At 35.0% G+C, this 16,928-nt stretch overlaps 1 protein-coding gene across 1 annotated transcript; it reads right to left on the minus strand.

Annotated features, from left to right (window-relative positions):
• Nucleotides 1-814: 814 nt before the first annotated feature.
• On the minus strand, nt 815-4,409 carry LOC120591984 (fibronectin type III domain containing protein 3C1-like). The gene is made up of 5 exons (XM_039849597.1): nt 4,216-4,409; nt 3,658-3,870; nt 3,076-3,242; nt 1,690-1,811; nt 815-1,196 (listed from the first exon to the last, which is right to left on the minus strand). Exons 1-5 carry the CDS (start codon nt 4,407-4,409, stop codon nt 858-860), a joined length of 1,035 nt encoding a protein of 344 aa, XP_039705531.1. The 3' UTR covers nt 815-857.
• Between the last annotated feature and the right edge of the window lie 12,519 nt (nt 4,410-16,928).

A 16,928-nucleotide genomic window follows, 5' to 3' on the forward strand; every position in this document is an offset into this window, starting at 1 on the left:
AAAATATGAGATAATATTTAAACATTTTCAGTAAAGGTGAGAAATAGTCTTTTGGAATGGGTAATGTCTCTCTTGCAATATTGATGAAAGAGTTCCTGGAGGATGGATTGTGGGAATAAAGAGACATTTCATTTGTAACTAGAAATGGATGTGAACCCAACAGTTTTGATAAGAAGTCATTTTAATGTGCTATGTAAAAGTGAGTCATTGTATGTATAATGTTTAATCTTTCTGATTAGAAGATAACCAAACTGGATGTATTTTAGAGTTTATAATGGTATAAAATTGCTCCCCTCTTCCCTACTTCTACTTCCAAAGTGCGGTAAATTACTATTGCCCCACTATCAAAGTAATCAAGACACAAGCCAAACGGCTGAATATGCTACTTTGAAAAAAAAAATTACAGTACAGAAGGTTGGTAGATGCCTTTTATTATTTCATATAAATGTTAAGTTGACATGTAGAATTGATTTTTCTCACTTTGTTCTAAGTAAAATTCCAAAATGCTGTTACCTCTCAAAATTTTTAAAAATTTTCAAAAATAATCACTTGAAAATTTAAGGCAGGGAATAGTTTTCCTGAGAGGTTTTAGATAGTTTTATATAATAGTGGAAGTGTTTTGTTTCTAAAGTTCACAAATTTAAAATAGATCTATTTTCAAAAAAAAAAAATCTCTTCTACTGTCACAGTGAATTTCTTGAATGTAAAGTAGTTCTTTCGCTGTCAGGTAAATGTTTGTAAGGCTTTCTACTAAATTTAGGTTCACTTTTAAGTAACTGAGATGTATTTAGCAATTTCTATATTTGATATAATTTGTTTTAGAACTTCCTAAAAAGGTGAAAATGCATAAAAATAGATTAGTTGATTAGGAAGTATTGAATTGTGACAGCACAAAGAATGGCAACTAGCGCAAATCCTATCATGAGGATTAGAATAAATGTATCATCGCTCATCTCTATCCTGAGCTTTTCACGTTTATCTTCAGTAGGGTGGCTTCCCCCCTTTCCTGTACCGCTTTTGCCAGTCCCTGGCTGATGCTTATAGGTTGAGAAAAAAGCCCTGGGGCTATATCGTCCCCAGATCTCTTGTAACCCAGCAGAATTCTGGTATTGGCGTCCAGCGCAGACCTTGAAGCGATAATGTGAATTTGTGAGAAAGTTGGAAAAGGAGAATGAGGTATCTGGTCCTTTGTAAATCTAAAGGAAAAAGAGTCAAAAAGAAAATATTTTATTACTAAATAAAATACCATGGTATGGTTTTTGACAACAGAAAAAATATGAATTAATTAATTCATTTCATGAATATGTTCACACAAAAAACACAAGTTTACTCTTATAGTCTCTAATGTCCTGAGAAGACCCAGCACTGCTTAGGTAATTTTGTTCAGTGTGGAAAATAGTAGACTTACAATTGTTAAACTTTAATTGTATTAGGTTTGGAATGAGTTGTGCATGTGGTCGGTGGAACCTAGAAATACAAAATCATTCAATAGTAATGAGTTAAATGAATAAGCTAATTGTCCCCAAATAAATATTACATACATAAAACTTTAGGGACCAGATAGGATTTTTGGATAAGATTTAGTTACTTTAAACATCCTGAAATAATATCTTACTCTTTGACAAGACCTCAGTCTCCAGCAGGATATAAAACTATAATATTTTAAAGAATAAATTTGCAAAAATTTACCATATCAGTTCCTTTTTCACTGATGAGTTGAAGATTGTAAACAATGGGATCTCCTTTTATTGGCTCCAAAGACTCCCATTTGACCTCACAAACACTGCTATTCAACTGATGTAATTTAGGTGCTAGAAAAAGAGAATTTCAGTTTAGAGGGTTCCATTTTTCCTAGATGATCTTGAATACATTGAAGTCTCTCTTATAATTTTCCATGGTCATTAAAAGGCAGTCCACGTAGGCTTAATCTAAGAAATATATAGTTATAGTTCTTCCTGTAAAGTCTTTTGTTATACCCTGAGGCATCTTAATGATTGTAATTAAACCTTTAAGAACTTAAAATTATCAATTGATAATGCATTTTTGTTTTTCTAGGAAGATTTTATTATAGCTTTTATTAGTATTGTTTAATCCCTGCCAGTATAATCTCTTGCATTGTATTTATATGATGCATCATATATTTGGAAGCATTTTTACATTCATCAATAATTTAATTTTAGGATTTTAGCACCTGTGTAAATAAAGTAGGCCAGGATCTTTATTTCATGTTATTAATCTCTCTACATTTCAGGAAAATGGGGCTTAAATACATAAAAAGAGAGCAAGGCATTATTGTGGTCTGTCATGTTAAATTCCAATATGTTTTACACTGAAAACAAATTATTTCAAAATAGTGATTGGACTTGTGTAGATAGATTAGAACACTGAATTTTATAACTGGAAAGAAAAAATCCTCAAAACTTGAGCTTTCATGACTGTAAATTTGCCTTGTTATATATTATAAACAGCAGTTTATTTTTTTAAATAAGGAGAGAAAATTCAGTTTCAAAAGTTACCAAATATGTACTAGTTAACAAATATGAAACTACAAATTTGTACTAAATATGTACCAAATACTATTTACATAATCTTATTTTTTTCAGTTTTAATCAGTATAATCACACCTATCAGTTGATGAGTTTTATGTATTAATCCATTTGAAAAAAATATAAGATAATACAAGGAATGTATATCATGATAAAGTGGAAGGAGAACCACAATGAGAATAAAGAGCCTATAGTTTCAATCTTGGTTCTGCTACTGGCTTATAGTGTCCTTTAGCTAAATTTCTTACCATTTGGGGGACTTCTTCCTCTTAAAATAATGGCAGTGGTGATAGAGTGATTGGCTGGTTTAGTTGATCCCAAAGATATATTTTTTAAAAAATATTATGATTCCAGGAGTCTCATTAATTCTGCATTGCCTTTTGAATCCATAATTGAGTACTGGTTTCTTTTGGTATCATATTGTTGACTATTTAAGATATTTAAAATAAATTCTACCGTGGAGTTTTATATATGAGTTATTGGAACTCAAATTAATGCAACCTTTATTATCACAGCTTATAACACTTACCTTTAAGTGTGGCCGGTGGGGTTTTGGTTGTAGTGAAAGTATAGATACTAGACAGTGGTCCGTCACCAGCTTCATTACATGCCTGGATTTTAAATTTGTATTGAGTATATTCACTCAATCTTTGCACTTTGTGAATCTGACAAGGTCCATGGTAAATGATAGAAAATCTAGGAATGGGAATCGAGATGGGAGAAGCAATATTATTAATTAATAGTCGTACACATACAAATAACTATATAACTGACTTAAAACTAGTTTTTAAAACCTGAACAAGGCCTAAAGTAACATGAAGCCAGATAGATAAAACACAAAAGAAAAAAATCAGTATAAATATTATAATGGCAAGGAGCTGGCTTTCATATTTCTTTGATAATTTCTATACCCTGGTATTAATGTGTGTTGTATAAAGTATTTTGGAAGAGGCAAAACAGAGAGCTAAATTATCAGTAGGAACTGAAGAAAGTGTATCTATCGTGATCATGGGATGCTTTCACATCTATTAGTTCATTGAAACCACTTGAAAGATAGGAAATTTTAAAACATTTTTATTATAATACATGTTAAATAGTAAAAATAGTTTACCTGCCAGATCGGGCTCCCATTAACAGATTATAGCTTATAACACTGGAAAGTGACCCTTTGCTTGAAGAGTTACCCCACTTCAGTTTCAGGCTTTGGTGTCCAAAGACTACACAGTCAAGACGTGGAGGCTCAGGTGGTAGTGGCTTGGTTTTGGTTCTTATTGATTGGCTAAAAGGGCTTAGTCCATAATGATTGATAGCTTGAATTCTGATTCTAGTGGTGAGAAGAAAAAAATTAAACTATATTAATTTATATTTAGAAAAGAAAATAAATTTCTACATTTAAGCTAATCCCTTAGTAAGCCTATGTAGGATATTGATCATGCTGTTATACTAATTATTAAAGACAAATTTTTGAGACAAAAATCTCGAATTTGCTTAATCACTGTAGGTAATTCTGGATGACGAGAAGCTAGCTCTTAGTAATGCCAAAGTTTTCTAAAGCAGTAAGACTCTTTCAAAGGAAATATTATGTAGGCTATATAAAACATACAAATGTAGATTTGCTCAAAATTCTCAAAGCTTTACATTTACCCAAATTAAGATATGAGCGACTTACTTGTATATGGTATCAGGGTGTAGATTTTTCAGAAGACACTCTGTTACTCTATCAACAGTCAGAATTTTTCTGTCTCCATATTGAATGTTATATCCGGTGATTGGAGAGCCATGGCAATTTGGTTCCTCCCATTGAATAGCAATGCATGATGATGCCAGTTTGGCAGAAACTTTGTTTTGAACTTCATGTAGCATTGGTACTACTGCTGGTACACTTGCTGGTGTGGTTACTGTGCCAGTTCCTCCAAACATTCCAACTCCAACTATATTTACAGCCTAAAAATGAATACTGTGTTAGAAGTTCATTATTACTTTTTTTTTTGCATAAACCATTTTGCTGCAAAAAAATAAATTTTCTTAAACTCAAATTCTAACAATATGGTCCTTTTAAAAATTGAGATATAATAGATAACACTAATATTGGGTAAGTTTAAGGTGTATAATGTGTTGATTTGATACATGTATACATTGCTACATGAAACAATATGGTTCAAAGATGCTGACACACATTGAAATCTTTAGAGTGCATATTTAGGAAGGTGAAATGTCTAAATATGAGAGATAAATGAAGAGTGCTATTATGGACACTTAAGGAAAAATATACCCAAACCAAACTTATTACTCCACCAAATTTTCTTCCTTTTTTTCATCTTATAGTTTCTTTCTCTGTTGATGGTAGCCCAAAGATCACATCCACTTATCAAATTTCACTGATTTTATAAAAACTTGTTTATTTTGAGATCATTGTAGATTCATATGTACTCTTTACCCACTTCCCAACAAAGGTAACATTTTGCATAACTATACTGAAATATTGCAATCAGGAAACTGACATTGATAAAATCTATTGACATTATTCAAGTTTCACCAGATTTACATGCATTCATTTTTTTTGTGAATTTAGTTTTATATAATTTTATAGTGACCACCAACACAATAAAAATATAGAAGTTGTGGAGGAAAAAAAATGGCGTAGATGATAGAGGCTTTGTTCATCTCTCTTATGACCAAGTCAGAGTGGTGACAGAAACACGGATCAAACAGCAAGCAAAGTCACCTGGGATCTAGATGAACAGAACCACTACAACTAGGGAGAGAAATAAGAAATCACCGTGCAATGACAGAAGGTAGGACAGGGTGAAGACAGGAGGCTGCCTGGTTCCGAGCAGCTGAGTGGGACAGAAGCTGTGCCAGCAGCAGCTGGCAGCCACAGGTGCCTCGTAAAGGGGCCATGTCTGCGACTGGACTTCAGTGGTGACAGACCTGCTCCCTCTGAGCACCAGCACCTGGTCGGCTTCTGGGGGAGTGTGGGAGGCACCAAGGGTTTACAGGGGTACACTGAGTTGTTGGAGTGAGGGCTGGAGGTGAGGCTTTCTCCCAGGCAGAAGTGCTGGTAGTATCCATTGTTCCTATGCTGAGCCCTCCTCCCTCCTAGTGTGCAGACTCAGTGCCACCATAGCTGACATGTCATCGAACTGGATAACAGAGGTCACTCTGTCCAGAGGACTCCCTGAAGGTCTGCCTCCCCCAACTCATGGCCCTACCCAAGCCACATCCAGTTGTATCCTCAGTGAGTCCAGTGTTCCTTGCTGAGCCAACTCCAAGACTCACACTGGTGACAGCTGACCTCGGTTTCTGACATGGCATCTTGAGGCAACAGTAAGCACAGCATCTGTGGATTGCTTGCTGACTCTTAACACGTGGCCCTGGAGGGTCACAGGTTGTAGCTAAACATGGCCTGCAGCTGAACCCCTCTCAGTACTGTGCCACTGGACACCTACTACAGAAATCCACACTAATAAGACTGAGAGACTTAGGAGCTTTGCTTAGTACATAGAAACAAACACAGAAAGGCAGCCAAAATGGGAAGACAAGCAGAACCCATATGAGAGAACAGAACAGAGATCCAGGAATAATGGAGTCAAGCAATCTAACAGATGCAGAGTTCAAAACACTGGTTATAAAGATGCTCAATGAACTTAGGGGAAGTGTAGATGAACTCAGTGAGAACTTCAACTAAGAGATAAAAAACAAAAATGGAAATGAAAATGATAAAAGAGAACCAGTCAGAAATGAAGAACACATTATCTGAGATGAAGAGTATATTAGAAGGAATCAACAAAGTGGAGGAAGAAGAGGATCGAGCCACCGATATAGAGGATGGGGAAGCCAAGGACACTCAAATCAGAATGGCAAGAAAAAAGAAGCCAAGACTATAATAATAATTTAAGGAGCCTATGGGACACACTTAAATGTAAAAATATCCATGTCATAGGGGTACTGGAAGGAAAACAAGAAGTTGAAGAGCTATTTGAAGAAATAATGATGGAAAACTTCCCTCACCTGGTGAAGGAAATAGACATAGAACCCCGGGAAGCTCAGAGAGTCCCCAAAACCAGGAACCCAAAGAGGTCCACACCAAGACACATCATAATTAAAATGCTAAAGGATAAATACAAGAGAAAAATCTTAAAAGCAGCAAGAGAAAAGCAGTTAGTTACCTATAAGGGAGCACCCATAAGACTGGCAGCTGATTTCTCAAAAGAAACTATGCGGGACAGAAGGGCTTGGCACAAATATTCAAAGTGATGAAAACCCAAGATCTACAACCAAGAATACTTTATCCAGCAAAGCTATCATTTAGAGTCGAATGACAGATAAAGAGCTTCCCAGACAAAAATAAGCTAAAGGAATTTATTGACACTAAGCCAGTATTACAGGAAATGTTGGACTTCTTCAAGAAGAAAAAACATGTATCAAAAACAAGAATAAAGAATGGTAATAACTACATTCCTATCAAGAAGTACGTCAAATGCAAAAGAATTAAGTGCTCCAACCAAAAGATAGAGTGGCTAAATGTTAAGAAAATAAGACCCCTACATATGCTGCCTACAAGAGACTAACTTCAGATTAAAAGACACACAGACTAAAAGGGGATGGAAAGAGATAGTTTCTTGGTGGACCTAGAGGGTATTTTGCTGAATGAAATGTCAGAAAAAGACAAATATCACATGATTTCACATATATATGGATCTAAAGAACAATAGATACAAAGAATATTTTGAGGGCTACTAGATGGGAGGGGTTGAGGGGGATGACAGAAAGGAGCAAAGGGATTAAGAAGTACAAATGGATAGTTACAAAATAGACATGGAGATATAAAGTGTAGCATTAAGGCAAATAGTCAATAATGTAATAAATATGTAAGGGGGAAGAGGTGTACTAGATTTAGTGGAGTGATCACTATGAGTTATATAGATCTCTAATTACTTTGCTGTACAACCGAAACTAATATATTATTATATGCCAACTATAATTGAAAAAAACTCATTGAATTGTACAATGTAAATACGAGCAACTGTCTTATATTTCGATAAAGCATAAAAAAGATATAGAAGTTCCATTATAGTAATCCCTTGTGCTACCCTTTTATAGCCACAGAAACCTCTCTCCCTCCTTCTTTTTCTAATCCCTAGAAATCAGTAATTTGTTTTTCCTTCACTATAATTTCGTCATTTCAAGAATGTTATATAAATGGAATAATGCAGTATGCAATTTTTTTAGGCTTTTTTTTTTTTCAGTCAGCGTGACTCTCCTGCATATGGATAGCTTGATTCTTTTTACTGTTGTATAGTATGTCATGGTACAGATGTACTACAGTTTGTTTAACCACTTAACTGTTGAAGGGCATCTGAGTCATTTCTAGTTTTTGGCTCTTACAAATAAATGTGCCATGAACATCTATATACAGGTTTTTATTGTGGACATAAATTGTCATCTCTCTGAGATAAGTGCCCAAGAGTGCTAGACATATAAGTGCATGTTTAGTTTTGTAAGAAACTACCATACTCTTTTCCGCCAGAAATTTATGAATAACCCAGTTTCTTCCATCTTTGCCAGTATTTACTGTCATCACTATTTCGTATTTTATCCATTCTGATAGGTGTGCTAATGTATCTCATCACTCATTTCTCTAATGGCTAATGATGTTGAAGATGTTTTCATGTACTTATTTGCCATTTTATATACTCTTTTGTGAGTTATCTGTTCATGTCTTTTGCCCATTTTCTAACTGGGTTGTTTAGGTTTTTAACTGCTGAGTTTTGAGAGTTCTTTATATATTCTAGATATTAGTCCTTTGTATTTTGTGAAGATTCTTTCCCACTCTGTAGCTTTTCTTTTCATTTTCTCCACAGGGTCTTATGCAGAGTAAAAGTTTTTAAATTTGGGGTCAAATTTATTAATTTTTCATTTTATGGCTTGTGCTTTGGTATTCAGTTTAAGAACTCTTTGCCTAGCCTAGATCCTGAGGATTTTCTCTTGTGATTTTTTTTCCTAAAAGTTTTTATAGTTTTATGTTTTAATTTTCAGTTTTCTGTGGTCTATTTTAAGTTAATTTGTGTATAAGGTATGAAGCTTAAGTTGATTTTAAATTTTTTTTTTGCCTATAGATATCCAGTTTCTCTGGCATAATTTGCTTAAAAGGTAATCAGTAACTCATTTGCATCTTGTCAAAAATTAGTTGCACATATTTGTGTGGATTGATTTCTGGCTTCTTTCTTCTGTTCCATTGACTTATGTGTTTGTCCCTCCATTAATACTATACTGTCTTGATTACTGTAGTTATAATCTTTAACGTTAGGTAGAGTGATTTCTTCCACCTTATTTTTCTCTTTCAAGAATGATTTATCTATTCTAGGTCCTGTGACCTTTCATATAAATTTTAGAATGAGCTTGCATGTATCTGTTTCAATTGATATGGTCACACAATGTTTCTTCTCCAGCCTGTTTGTATAGTAGATTACATTGGTTGGTTTTCCAGTTTTGAACCAGGGTTGCATACCTGGAACAAATCCCACTTGGTCATGATGTATAATTCTTTTTATACAATGCTGGATTGGATATGCTAATATTTTGTTGAGCATGTTTTTGCATCTAAATGAGTTATTGGATAGCAGTTTTATTTGTATTTTGATTTCGGTTTCAGGGTAATCCTGGACTCATAAAATGAATTGAGAGCTCTCTCATCTTCTTTTTTCTGGAAGAGATTATTTAAAATTGGTGTTAATTTTTCTTCACATGCTTTGTAGAATTCTCCGGTGAAAGCATCCTAGCCTGGAGATTTTTTTTCCCAGGGCTTTTTAAATTTATGAATTCAATTTATTTGATAACAGTAGGGCTATTCAGATGGTCTTTTTCATTTTGACTGAGTTTTAGTAGTTCGTGGTTTTCAAGGAATTTGTCCATTTCTTCTTTCTTATTACATTTACGAGTATAAAGTTGTTCATAGTATTCCCTTATTATCTTTTTAATGATTGAAGAATCTAGTGATACCCTATATTTTGTTCCTGATATTAGTAATTTGTATATACTCTCTTTTTATCTTTGTCAGTCTTACAAGTGGTTTATCAATTTTATTGATTTTTTTGAAAGACTAGCTTTTATGTTTCATTGATTTTCTTTATTGTTCTCCTGTTTCAATTTCATCAATCTCTGCTTGTACCTTTTTATTTCCTTCCTTCTGCTTGCTTTGGATTCATTTTGTTCTTCTATCTACTAATCGAGGTAGGAGATTAGATTATTGATTTGAGTCCTTTTCTTTTGTAACATAAGTATATAGTGCTATATATTTCTCTCTCAGCACTGCTTTAGGTGCATCCCACCTATTTTGGTATATTGTATTTTTATTTTCATTCAGTTCTATGAATATAAATTTTTTTCTTTAATATTTCCTCTTTGACCCATGAATTATTTAGAAATGTATTGTTTAATTTCTGCCTGTTTTCAAAGATATTTCTGTTGTCTTTTAGTTTGATTTTATTATGGTCAGGGAACAAACTCTGTGATTTCAATTATTTTACATTTGTTGGGATTTGTATTAGGGCCCAGGATATGGCCTATTTTGGTGAATGTGCTATGTATGGATGCTTGAAAAGACTATGTGATCTTCTATGCTGTTGTTAGGTGGTGTGTTAAAATAATGTATATTAGATCCTGTTGCTTGTGTTGTTCAGCTGTTCAATATCCTTGATTATTTTCTGTTTAGTAGTTTTATCAGTTGCCGAGAGGGGTGTTGAAGTCCCCAGCTATAAATGTGGATTTGTCTATTTCTCTTTTCTGATTTATCAGTCTGTGCTTCATATATTTTAAGGCTCTGTTTGTTTGGTGCGTACACATTTAAGATACTTATGTGTCTTGGGGATTTGATCCTTTTATCATTATGTAATGTCCCTCTTTGTCTCTAGTAATTTCTTTGTTTTGAAGTCTTCATATATGTAGCCATTCCTGCTTTTTGGTTTTATTAATGTTTGTATGGCATATCTTTTTTCCATCCTTTTCCATGCAACTTTCCTATGTTATTGTATTTAAAGTAAGTTTCTTGTAGGCAGAATATTTTTCTATCATTTTTTGACCTATTCTTCCATCTCTGTCTTTTAATTAGTATATTTAGACTTTTACATTTAAGTTAATAATTAATAAGCTAGCACCTAAGTCTGCCCTTTCATTTTTTTCTGTTTCTTCTGTTTCTCTTGCTTCTATTTCTTACCTGGCAATAGTGACCTCATTCCTCAAGGAACACGCCCTCCCCTCCCCAGGCTGCATGTAATTTTTTCACTGTGTCTCTGGCCTCAGCAGCTTCCTTCCTGGCAAGGAGTCAGGGCAGGGATCTGTGAGGCTGAGGCCTGGACAACAAAGGCCACCTCCCTTTTCCATGGACACTACTGGGGTCTCCCATCTCAAGTCTCCTGGTTCATTTCTTACTTTCCTATGTAATACTTGAATGCTTTTTGGAAAACTTAATTTGATTGGATTTGCTTATAGTATTTTAAGTATATTGCTTCACATAGTTTTCTTAGTGGTTTCCAAGGTATTAAAATGTACATATAGAACTTATTGCAGTCTGTTGGTATTGCTGTTTTACCAGTTTGAGTGAAGTCTACAGGGTAACTTTACCCTCCTCACTTAAAAAAAAATGTGATTGTATTAAGTATTTCCTCTCTATATATTGAGCACCACAATAGATGGTGTTATAATTTTTGCTTTAAACATTAAATACATTTCAAGAACCTATAAGGAAGATGGTCTATTATATATTAATCCCCATTTTTACCCATTCCAATTTTTTTTTTATTTTTACAGCCTTATTGAGGTATAAATGATAAAATCATCATATATTTAAAGGGTACATTATGGTGATTTGATATACATATACATTGTGAATGGATTCCCACCATCTAGTTAATTATAACCATAACCTCACATATTTATCATTATTTTTGGAGAGAACATTTACATTCCACTCTTTTAGCAAATTTCAATTATGTAAAGGTTTTTCAAATATATAGTCACGTTGTTTTACATTAGATACTCAGAACTTATTAATCTTATAGCTGAAAGTTTATATCATTTTGTCACCTATCCCTATTTCCCCCACCCACCAGCCCCTGGCAACCAATTTTCTACCCTCTGTTTCTGGGAATTTGGCTTTAAAATAAAAAGATGCTACATATAAATATTTGTATTTCTCTCTCTGGGTTTTACTTAACCTAAAGCCCTCAAGATCCATTCATGTGGTTGCAAATGGCAGGATTTCCTTCTTTTTCATGGCTGAATAAAATACTTGGGTGTTTCATATTTTGGTTATTGTGAATAATGCTGCAATGAACATGGGAGTGTAGATGTCTCTTAAATATCTTGTTTTTATTTCCTTTGAATATATATCTAGAAGTGGGATCGGTAGAACATATAGTAGTTCCATTTTTAATTATTTGAGGAACCTTGAAACTGTTTTCCATAGTGACTGTACCAATTTTTATATTACTACCAACAGCGCAAATGGGTTCCCATTTCTCTACATCCTTGCCAACACTAATTCTCTCTTGTCTTTTTGATGATAGTCATTCTAACAGATGCGCTATGGCAACTCATGTGGTTTTGATTTGCATTTCTTTGATGATTAGTGATGTTGAGTACCTTTTCATGTGCTTGTTGGCCAGTTATATGTTTTCCTTGGGGAAATGTCTATTCAATTCCTCTACCCATTTTAAAATTGGATTATTATTATTATTATTATTATTTTTGCTATTGAGTTTTAAGAGTTACTTGTATGTTTTAGATATTAATCTCTTATTGGATATAATATTTACAAATATTTTCTCCCATTTCATAGGTTGCCTTTTAATTTTTTGATGGTTTCCTCTGCTGTGCTGAAGCTTTTTACTTTGATATATTCCCTCTTGTTTATTTTTGCTTTTTTCCCCTTTGCTTTTGGTGTCAAGTCAAAAAATAAATAATTGCCAAGACTCAGGTCGAGGAGCTTACCCCCTATATTTTCTCACAGTATCTTATGGTTCTAGGTCTTATGTTCAAGTCATTAATCCCTTGTAGGTTGATTGTTGCATATGGTGTAAATAGAGGGTTAGTTTCTTTTGCATGTGGCAGTCCAGTTCAACATTTAGAAGAGATGATCCACCCCCATTGTGTATTCTTGGCTCCTTTGTCATAAATTAATTAGCCATATATGCATGGGTTTATTTCTGAGCACTCAATTCTGTTCCATTGATTTATGTGTCTGTTTTTCTGCTAATACCTTACTGTTTTGATTACTATAGCTTTGTAATATAGTTTGAAATCAGTTAGAGTTATGCCTCCACTTTGTTGTTCTTTCTCAGGATTGCTTTGGCTATTTGAGGGCTTTTGTGGTTCCATGTAAATTTTAGAATTGTTTGTTCTGTTTCTGTGAAAAAATGCCATTGGTATTTTGATAGGGGTTGCATTGAATCCGCAGATTGCTTTGGGTAGTATGGACAATTTAACAATATTAATTCTTCTAATCCATGAGCATGGACTATCTTTCCATTTATATTTGTCTTCCTCAGTTTCTTTTATCAATGTCTTACAGTTTCAGGGTATAGATCTTTCATTTTAAACTTATTTTTGGGTATTTTATTCATTTTGATGCAATTGTAAATGGGATTATTTTCTTAATTTCTCTTTCTGATACTATGGATTAGTATGTAGAAACACAAGTGATTATTGTGTATTGATTATGTATCCTGTAACTATACTGAATTCAGTCACTAATTCTAACAAGATTTTGGTGGAGTCTTTAGAGTGTTCTATATACAATATCATGTCATCTGCAAATAGAGACAGTTTTACTTCTTTCTGATTGGATGCTGTTTTCTTTTTCTTGTCTAGTTGCTCTGGCTGGGACTTCTAGTGCTATGTTGAATAAAAGCGGTAAGAATGGACATCCTTGTCTTGTTCCTGATGTTAGTGGAAAAGCTTTAGGGTTTTCACTACTGAGTGTTAGATCTGGGCTTGTAATATATGGCTTTTATTATGTTGAAATATGTTCCCTCTCTACCCACTTTGTAGAGAGTTTTTTTTTAAATCATGAATGGATGTAAAGTTTTGTTAGGTACTTTTTCTACATCTATTTAGAGGATCATACAATTGATCTCTTCTGTTGTCTTTTTAGTCTCTAATCATTTATTTCCACTCTGATCTTTATTTCCTTCTACTAGATTATTATTAGTTTATTTTATTATTTCCATCCTTCTACTAGGCTTAAATTGTTCTTTTTCTCATTCCTTGAATTATAAAGTTAGGTTGTTTATTTTTTTTCTTATTGCGGACATTTATCACTATAAGCTTTTCTCTTATAACTCCTTTTGCTGCATCCCATAAGTATGCTGTATGCCCATTTTCATTTGTCTCAAGATATTTTTTGAGTTCTCTTTTGTCTTCTTTGACCCTTTGGCTATTCAGTAGCATATTGATTAATCTCCATATATTTAAATTTTCCAATTTTTTCTTGTAATTGATTTCTAGTTTTATACCACTGTGGTGAGAAAATATGCTATGCTCGATATTTCAGTATTTTTAAATTTATTGAGATCTTTTTGTCACATAACATGATTTATCTGAGTGCTGTTCTATATGTGCTTGAGAAGAATGTGTAGAAATTCTGCTGTTGGACAGAATGTTTTGTAAATGTCTGTTAAGTCCATCTGGTCTAGTGTGAAGCTTAAGTCCAATGTTTTCTTTTTGATTTTCTCTGTAGATCATTTATCCATTGTTGAAAGTGGGATACTAAAGTTCCCTACTATTAATGAATTGCTGTTTATTTATCCTTTCAGGTCTGTTAGTATTTGCTTTATATATTTAGGTGCTCTTATGTCAGGTGCATCAGTATTTATAAATGGTATATCTTCTTATTGGATTGACCTCCTTTTCATTATATAATGACCTTCTTTATCTCTTAATACAGTCTTTGGTTGAAAACCTATTTTATTGAAAATTATTTTGAAATTTTATTATGTAAATATAGCTATCCCTGAGATTTCTGGTCAAGGTGGTGCAGCAGGTAAAGGCTGTGCTCACCTCCTCTCATGACCACTTCAAAATTACAACTAAACTACAGAGCAACCATCATTGAAAAAGTTTAGCTGAAGTTTAGCTGAACAGAATTCCTATAACAGAAGAAGCCACATCAAGACTGGTAGGAAAGGCAGAGACACAGAATAGGCTGGTCCCACGCCCATGTGTGATGGTTAAAAATTGGGAGGGATACCTCAACTGCAGAGATCCCCACTGAGGTGCGAGGGGTTCCAGCCTGCACCAGGCTTCCCGCCCCAGGGTTCCAGTGCCATAAAGAGAAGTCTTCATAACTTCTGGCTGTGAAAACCAGCGGAGATTGTGGCCAAGTGAGACTGAAGGTGGGTGGAGTGCCAGGCATTCCCTTTAAGGGCACATTCTTACTTGCTGACAGACTCACTTGCTTTGAGCTCCAGCATTGTGGCAGCTGCTCAAGAAGGCACCAGAGACATAGTAGGAGTAACTGAATTGTCTGGCTTCAGAGTAAGGACTGGAGAGGCAATGTTCTTCTAGACATAAGTGCTGGCAGGAGCCATTGTTCCTTTGTTGAACCCTCCCCTCACCCTGCACATGCAGGTGGGCACCATACCTGAGTCTCCATCAACTTAGCTAAAACAGTTCACCCCACTTAATAATTCCCTGATACTGCTCCACCCAACTTGTGGGCCCACCCAAGCTGCTTCCAGTGGCTTTTCCACACAAAGAGCCTGTCTTTGCTCATGCCGCGGACTTTCCTAAAATCTCTCAAAGGTTCACAAAACCCAGACAAGCAGCATCAGGCCTCAGCATGCCCTGTACCACTTGCTTAGCACCCCCAACACTGGTACTGGCAGCAGCCAGTCTCAGTTCAAGGCTTGGCCTCTTATAGGTACCTCCAAGCCCAGCGTAGGTGGTAGCTATCTGCTATCTGCCAATTGCTTTGTGGCTCATTCCAGGTAGCCCCAGGCAGGGTACAGGTGGCGGCTGAACTTGACTTGTGGTGGTGTACCTCCCAGGAGGCCCCAGGGCAGGCATGCCTATTGGCAGACTTTGGCTGTGCCAGAGCACCACCTGGCCGCCTATGTGGATAACACACACAAATGGCAGATTGGGCAGGCTCTAGAGCCTTGCTAAAGTGAATCCTGCTCTGTAGGGTCAGCCCCTGCACAACAGCTTCTCCATTGTAGTCATAGCCAGTCCTTACAACCAGTCCACCTGAAAGTCCATCCCTCCCATTGATGTGCCAACAGCAACCAAGGCTCAACTACAACAGGAGGACACATACAACTCACACAGGGGACACACCTGCAGCACTCAGCTCAGGTGAGCAGGGAGACTCTGCTACTGGGCCCTACAGAAAACCTACTACATAAAGCCACTCTACCTAGACTGGAAGATGTAGTAACTCTACTTAATACATAGAAACAAACACAGGAAGGCAGCCAAAATGGGAAGTCAAAGAAACATGTCTCAAATGAAAGAACAAGACAAAGCTCTAGAAAAAGAACTAAACAAAAGGAGAAAAGCAGTATACCAGATGCAGAGTTCAAAAGTTTATAAGGATGTTCAGTGATTTCAGAATTTCAACAAAGAGATAGGAAACATAAAAATGGATATAGAAAACATAAAAAAGAGCCAGTCAGAAATGAAGAATACAATTACTGAAATAAAGAATATATTAGAGGGAATTAACAGTAGATTAGATGAAGCAGAGGATCAAATCAGTGATTTGGAAGAAAAGTTAGCAGAAAACACCCAATTTGAACAGCAACAAAAAAACAGAATAAAAAAAATGAGGATAGTTTAAGGGATCTCTGGGACAACATCAAGCGTACCAACATAGGGGTACCAGAAGGAGAAGAGAGCAAAATGTTGAAACCTTATTTGAAGAAATAATGATGAATACTTCCTTAACCTAGGGAAGGAAATAGACATACAAGTCCAGGAAACTCAGAGAGTCTCAAACAAGATGAATCCAAAGAGGTCTACACCAAGATGCACTATAATTAAAATGCCAAATGTTAAAGACAAAGAATCTTGAAGCAAGAGAAAACCATTTACCTACAAGGGATCTCCTATTAGACTGTGAGCTGATTTCTCAACAGAAACTTCGCAGGCCAGAAGGAATTGACATCAAATATTCAAAGTGATGAAGAGAAAGGACCTATAACCAAAATTACTCTACCCAGTAAATGTATCGTTTAGAATTGAAGGACAGTTAAAGAGCTTCCCAGACAAGAAAAAGCTGGAGGAGTTTATCATCACCAAACCAATATTACCAAAAACGTTAAAGGGATTTTTTTTTTTAAGTAGAAGAGAAAAGAAAAAAAAAAAGATAAAAATGATGAATAA

Source organism: Pteropus medius, unplaced genomic scaffold (genome assembly GCF_902729225.1).
Source record: "Pteropus medius unplaced genomic scaffold, Ma_sr-lr_union100, whole genome shotgun sequence".
In the NCBI taxonomy this organism is placed as follows: domain Eukaryota; kingdom Metazoa; phylum Chordata; class Mammalia; order Chiroptera; family Pteropodidae; genus Pteropus; species Pteropus medius.

Bases quoted from the DNA above. Each gene is read 5' to 3' on its own strand.
- LOC120591984 (XM_039849597.1), bottom strand. From the start codon at position 4,409: ATGCTACATGAAGTTCAAAACAAAGTTTCTGCCAAACTGGCATCATCA. The intron at 3,871-4,215 runs GTAAGTCGCTCA...TCTCACCACTAG, and splicing joins CACCCTGATACCATATACAA to AATCAGAATTCAAGCTATCA. The intron at 1,197-1,689 runs GTAAATTTTTGC...TTTTTCCTTTAG, and splicing joins GTGAAAAAGGAACTGATATG to ATTTACAAAGGACCAGATAC.